The sequence below is a fragment of the Nematolebias whitei genome, chromosome 1, assembly GCF_014905685.2.
Source record: "Nematolebias whitei isolate Nwh7 chromosome 1, NemWhi1, whole genome shotgun sequence".
Lineage (NCBI taxonomy): Eukaryota > Metazoa > Chordata > Actinopteri > Cyprinodontiformes > Rivulidae > Nematolebias > Nematolebias whitei.
In genome coordinates, this window is record NC_056498.1 from 14602094 (window position 1) to 14609511 (window position 7418).

The 7418-nt window shown below is 41.3% G+C and overlaps 1 protein-coding gene across 1 annotated transcript in view; it reads left to right on the top strand.

Moving 5' to 3' along the window:
* The window catches only part of sorcs2 (sortilin-related VPS10 domain containing receptor 2), a 690706-nt gene that overhangs the window by 472754 nt on the left and 210534 nt on the right, over nucleotides 1-7418 (top strand). The window contains exon 4 of the mRNA XM_037675240.1: nucleotides 711-875. Within this exon, the coding sequence (XP_037531168.1) occupies nucleotides 711-875 (165 nt within the window). The remainder of the gene's footprint in view (nucleotides 1-710; nucleotides 876-7418) is intronic.

Sequence of the window (7418 nt, forward strand, 5' to 3'; positions counted from 1 at the left end):
TTATCCTCTATATGTAACAGATCTGTGTTATACATGGTTGACAGGCTATATTTTTCTACATCTATATAATGATGTTTGGGGGGTGTGGGTGGTGGTAAAATAAATGCATATGCACACACTGACACAGAAAGCTCCAAAGACTCAAATACACCTTATCCTCTATATGTAACAGATCTGTGTTATACATGGTTGACAGGCTTCTGGGGACAACATGTGCCATGGTCGACAAGCTTGAAGGGGCTTGAATCCGAGTAATAACTGTTCACAGTTCTGTTTTTTTATTATCTTTTTTAATTGATCTTAACTATTGGTAGCTTTAAAAATGTCATAACTGTGATTGGTAGTCTGACACGTCCTGCCCTGCCCTATATTAAATGGCTTTATTTTATGAGCTATAAAACTCTAAATAGATAATCAATACGTGGTTGCCATACTTCGAGCAGCCTTAAAAGGCTCATAAAACCTTTTTGTGGCTTGGATAATGGCCTTGAATAAATGCAAAAGTGTGGCCAAAAATGCCTTTTTATTTCATTAATTGTCCATCGAGAGGAGTGGGATTAATAGGCTCAAGTATCGACACAAAAAACGAGGGAAGTACTCATCTTTAGGAGCCTGCTGACTTGGATATTAAAGCATTAGGACATTACACTCTACTTCAACTCTGACCTTTGTTTCCCTCCGTGTCTTTCCTTTTTCTGTTTGTGTTTCAGGTGGTTATGATGGGTTCATCCATAGACGAACAAGATCAGATGTTGTTTATCAGCACAGATGAGGGATCCTCCTTCCAGCGGCAGTCTATTTACTTCACTCCAGAGACGCTCATCTTCCACCCAAAGGAAGAAGACAAGCTGCTGGCCTACTGCAAGGATGGAAGGGTGAGTTTTACAGTGACTTGCAAGCATGAGGACTTTCAGTGTTAATGTTAATCCAGCATAGCTGCACTCTGTGTGGCAACCTATTAAAATAAAATTTACATTTACATTGTGCAGCTTGAAACCATCTGGTTCCCCCTTTGATGTGGTCTGCCCTCGACTACTAAAGGAGGTTTTTCCTACTCTGGGTCCTTCTATTCTCACCATTGTGAATAGCAGTTTATTCTCAGGAGTGGTGCCAAAAACCTTTAAGCATGCTGCTGTTCAACCTCTGCTGAAAAAAACCTAACCTTGACCGCTCAACTGTATCCAACTACAGCCCTGTCTCCAGACTCCCATTTGTCTCCAAACTATTGGATAAAATAGTTGAGTCCCAGTTGAAATGCTTCCTAGAGCATCACGCCATCTTAGAGCTATTCCAATCTGGCTTTAAACCTCTCCACAGCACTGAAACTGCCCTTCTGAAGGTTTTTAATGACATTGTCCTATCTACAGATACTGGTAGTTCTGTTCTGCTTGTCCTTTTGGACCTTACATTTGCTTTTGATACAATCAACCACGAGATCCTCATTTCTAGGCTGCAGCAGTGGGTGGGCATCACAGGGTCAGCCCTCAATTGGTTTAGATCCTACCTAGCTGACAGATACTGTTGTGTCTCCATCAGAGATTTTAGTTCAGCATCTGCAGCACTTAAATGGGGGGTACCGCAGGGGTCCATCCTTGGTCCCCTTCTATTCTCGTTATATCTGCTGCCACTAGGTGCTATTTTCCGGAAACACGACATACCCTTTCACCTCTACGCCAATGACTGTCAAATTTACTTCCCCCTAAGACACAATGGTACACACTCTATTCAACCTCAGCTTGACTACCTGGCTGACGTCAGAGACTGGATGGCTTTAAATTTTTTAAGTTTCAACGAGAAGAACTCTGAAGTCATGTTGTTCCCTCCCAATGACACGATCGTCAACCACTGCATCGACCTTTCCGCTCTAGCCCCGTTAGAGAAACAACGAGTCACTAATCTGGTAGTGATAATGGACCCTTCCTTGAAACTTAAAAGTCATGTGAACATGATTGTTAAATGCTGTTTTTTCCAGCTGAGGTGTCTGTCTAAGCTGAAGCCCATATTGTCCAAAAATAACCTGGAGACAGTAATACATGCATTCACTACATCCAGATTTGAATTCTGCAACTCGCTCCTGTTTGGTATCAGTCAAACCTCCATTGCCAGACTACAACTGGTCCAGAATGCTGCAGCCCGATTTTTAACCAGTACAGGCAAAAGAGAGCATATTACACCAGTTTTGGCCTCCCTGCACTGGCTACCGGTTAACCTTTGAATCTAGTTTAAAATCCTTCTGTTTGTTTTTAAATCACTGAACAATTCTGCCCCCTCCTATCTCACTGAGCTGCTGCAGCCGTATGTCCCACCGCGTTCTCTGAGGTCTGCGGACCAGTTGCTTCTCTCCGTTCTAGTAACCCGTCTTAAGCACAGAGGTGACAGGGCCTTATCTGTCTCAGGCCCTAGACTATGGAATGAGTTATCTCTACCTGTCAAGACAGTCCCTCACAGTTTTTAAATCCCACTTAAAAACTTACTACTATTCCCTGGCTTTCAATACTGTATGATTTCTGCTGAACCTGTATGCATCACACTGCGCTAATCATTATGTTATTGTTTGCTATTATTTTGTTTCTATATTTTGATTTTACATTATGTTATTTCAGTCAGGTCATCTGGCCAGTTTCTTTTTTTGTGTGTTGAAACGTTTCACCTTCCATCCAGAAGGCTTCATCAGTCAAGGTAACACACAACACAAAACTGATTCTTCCCTCAACAGCTTACTCCAAAGTGGAATAAACCAGTTATGTTGGTGCTAAGATGGTCTCTTTGGCACGCCCCCTCCTCCGGAGCCGGCCATCTTCCTCGTCGACAGTCATGTCAAACTGGTTCAAAACCAACAAAGTCCATACTCAATAATCCAGGTATACAATCCAACAATTTTCAGTCAGGTTAAAACACCTTTTTCCACTTTGGGAGTGTGCTGGTTATGGGACTCTGTTTGGTGCCTCCTCAGATTTTAAGAAGTCCTTTGGATGAAGGATGAAACGTCTCAACAAAAACATTATGAAACCATTCAGATGACTGACTGGACATTGCTGGATTTTTACCTGGATTATGAGCATGAACTTTGGCATTTTGAACCACTTTGGCATGACTGCCTCAGAGGAGTGGACAAGGGAGAAGGCGGGCCCCAGAGGCCATCTTATCACCAGCAAACAGTTTTTTTTTTTCTGCTATGGGAGTGTGCTGTTTGTGGGAATCAATTTATTTGGTGGCTCCTCAAATTTGAAAAAGCCCTTTGGATGAGGACGAAACATCTTATCAAAAAAATTAAACCATCCAGATGACCTGACTGAACATTGTTGGAGCAAGTACTATACTTATATGCATATAGGGAAATGTAAATCATAGGTATTTTCTCAATGTGCTTTTTCAACAAAATAGCTATTTGCCAAAACAAACTATGTTTCTACATATGCACACAGTGTTTACATATTGGTAATTTACTAATATTTGATATTTAAAATCTAAATGATGAAGCCTGGAGAGTACAGCGAAATGATGACGAAGTCTAGATGGTATTGTACAATGGAGCAGAGGCTGCTCAAGCTCCTGAGTTAAGACCACGTTAATTTGTTCTAAAGTTTTCTATGTAGGACTTATTATCGATTTCACCTGCCTTGCCTTGGCAATAACATTTGTTACGTTTATTTCAATTTGTATTACATACAGCCGAACCGAACTTAAAAAAAGAGATGATTTGGCAACTACAATGGTGCTGGTGTAGAAACTGGAAGGTTTTTAGGGACACAGCTGTCCATGAGTGAATGGACTTAGAGGAGTACACATCTGCCATCCTTGGCTACAACTGTAAGTGAGTTAATGATCAGAATCAAGCTTTACTGGCCATGTATGCTCACACATACATGTAATTTAGTTTTGGTTACAGTAGCTCATAGCTCAATAGTGCACATTAAACTATGCCCTCCCCACACACATTCTTACCTTAAAAAATTACATTATGAGTACTTAATATTAAAAAAACTGGGTAGAGCAGTTGTCTAATAGTAGCAAAAAGACACATACAACTAAGTGAAGACTCTACAAACACCCTATTTACAAAGCTAGATTAGCAAGGTTAGGTTTTAGTTCAACTATTCAGGTGTTGGCAAGTGGGAAAAAACTTCTCTGTAACCTGGTTGTCCTGATCCTCAATTAAATAAAATGGCACCAGAACAGATGATGTCCAGGGTGTGAGGGATTGGAGATAATTTTCTCAACGTACCTCCTGGTTCAGGAGCTGTGAAGATCCAGCAGTATGGGCAACTTAATACCAATGGTCTTCTCCACACACTTGATGATATGCGGCAGTCTGTGAATATCCTTTTGGTGGCTGAACTTACCCGCACTGTGATGGACGATGTGATGACAAACTCAAAGATAGCTGTGTAAAACAGCACCATCAGCTCCTTAGGCTGGTTGAACTTTCTCAGTTGACAAAAAACTGCATCCTCAGCTGAGCTTGTTTGACTATGGAGCTGATATTGTTGTTCCACTTCAGGTCCCTGGTGATTGCCATGCCCAGTATCTTACAGGACTCCATAGTCATCACTGTTCTGTTGAAAACATTTAGTGCTGGAAGGACTGAGGTCTTCTCCTAAACCCCACAATCATCTCCACTGTTTTAGCTGTCTTAATCTCACGTTTGTTGTGGCAGCTCCGTGGAACAACATGATCAACAACCCATCTGTAAGCAGACTCATTACCATCATGAATGAGGCTGATGAAAGTGTCATCTGCCAATGTCATAATTTTGACAGAGGGGTCCATGGAGGGACAGTCAGTGGTACAAAAGGAGAGTAGTGGGGAGAGTACACAACATTGTGGAGCACATGTTCTGGTACTCTCGATTCCTGAGGTAAACTTCCCCAACCTCACCTGTTGCCATCTTCATGTGAGGAAGTTGGTGACCAGGTGGTTGACACATTAAGCTGGGTCAGTTTGACGTGCAGTAATCCTGGAATTCTTCTACTTTTCATTTTATTCTTTCGGCTTTTTCCTCTTCAGGGGTCGCCACAGTGAGTCATCCTCCTCCATTTCACTCTAACCTCTGCCCTCACTCCAACTACCTCCATGTCCTCTCTAACTGCATCCATATATCTCCTCTTTGTCTTTTTCCTGACAGTAGCATTTCTAACATCTTTCTACCCGTATACCCACTGTCCCTCCTCTGGACATGTTCAAACCATCTCAGTCTGTCCACTCCAACTTTATCTTCCAGTTTGTTCAACTTGTGCCGTACCTGTGATGATATCATTCTTAATCATATACACCTTTGTCACTCCTAAGGAGAATCACAGCATCTTCATTCTATCCACTTCCAGTTCTTTCTCCTGTCTTTTTGTCAGTGCCACTGTTTCCTGACCATACAAGATAGCTGGTTATCAGCAATAGTGATTGTAGCTGGAAGGCATGGAAGGCATTTAATGGCTACATTTAATTATTTAATGCTGCTCAAGAGGGGCTCCAAAATGCAATTAGTCTTTGTTAAGGGCTCAGATTTCTCTTATGATTCTAACTCTGTGGTAAAATAAACATAGGCTATCTGAGGTTTACATCAATATTTAATTTGTAAGCAATTTTTGAGCCGTTAACAAAGAACAAAAGAGTAAATTACATTTCTTTCAAGATTTAATGGTAAACCTTTGCTGCTTTGTAACAGTGGCATGATAAGATACAATAGTGACCCCGAGTTCAAGCTTGCCAATGACAGAAAATGATCCAATTGGAATAAATATGTAAGAAATGTAAGAAATATGAAGTGCTTTTATTTTGGTGAGGGAAGTCAACAGCTCCATGAAGTATCTGCGGGAAGATTGATAATAGCAGGATAAATGGTGAGGTAAACACCAAGTCTGCAGACACTGCAATCTCAGGAGGAGAGTCCAACTTAGATGGTAAACTTACCAATGCTGAAGAGGGCTCAGGATTCCAGAAGGAGAAAAAGGCGGCGAGGGACGTCAGATCAACAATCAGAAGGATCTCCTTCATGTCTTACTGAGGAGCTGACAGGTGAAAACGGGCTGGAGGTTCCACTGCAGGCAGGCGGTACTTATTAAGTGGATGTTGAAGGAGCGGACAGGCAGTGGTGAAGAGGCTGAGTGAACTTCTTATAAACCCTTTGCAAAGTGATGAGAAAGGTTTGATGAGCAGGGAAGATCACCAGGTGTCCTCAGAGGCACAAAGAAAAGGCTGTCTGGTAAAAGACGTGTTAGAAACAAAACATTTTCAGAAATGTAGTGCTAAAATAGTCTTCTGAGAGCAGGACTGATCACCATGTGAACAAAGATCTTGTCTTCAAAGAACAATCACAAACTTAAAGGTGCGTACCGCCACCTACGGTACATGAGCGTGTAACTTCACATCCTCCACCTGCAAAACACTGGTTCACTTTAGTGTTAGCTTGTGCAAAAATAAAAACGATGCTTATGATACTGGTTTCCTCCTTGTCCCCTCTGTTCCCAATATTCCTTTTTAATCTCCATTCTCTTCCTGCCTCTCTTATTTTTCCTTCATCCTCTCTTTCTCCTGCATCACATTTCATCAGTACATTTCACACTTTCTTTTCCTCCACAACTCTCACAATTATTATTATTCTTTTTTCCTATTATTTACAAAAACCATTTAAGTAGGAATGTCGTACCCTCTATCTCATCATTATTAAATCTTCCATTCTGCTTCTTTCTCCATAATTCTATATTACTAAGTTTTGTGTTTTGTAAAATTGTCTTCCTTTCTTATCTTCATTCCATCTTTTCTGCCACATTTCTCTTTTTTCCTTTGATTATTAATTTACCCTCACCTTTCCCAAATGGAATAGGAACATTCTATCCCGCTACCGTCTCAGCGAAAAGGTCGCCAGTCCAAATCCCGGCCTGGGGCCTTTCTGGGTGGGGTTTCCATGTTCTCTCTGTGTATGCGTGGGTTTTCTCCGGGTACTCCAGTTTCCTCCCACAGACCAAAACATACGTTAGTTTGATGGGTGACTCTAAATTGTCCCTATGTGTGAGTGAGAAAGTGAATGGTTGTTCATCTTGTTTGTCTCTAAGTGTCCCTGTGATGAAATTGAGACCTGTCCAGGGTGTCCCCCACCTCTCACACAGTGATAACTGGACATGGGCACCAGTAACCCCCACAACCTGAAAAGGAAGAAGGTTCAGGGTTATTTACTGTCATTCGCATCACATGTGGTACATGAGGTAAAACAAAATTGTCTACTCAGGGTCCCGGTTACACCCCAAAATAGCAGAATTATAAAGTATAAAAAAAACAGTATACAAGGATCTAAGATATATACTGAACAGTAATGATGTAAAATAATACAGTATATTAAACTATATATTAAGCAGCAGCCCGAACATGAGTCTGTTGTAAGCAAATGGGGGTAAAAAGCAAGTAAAAAGATAATGGGGATATAT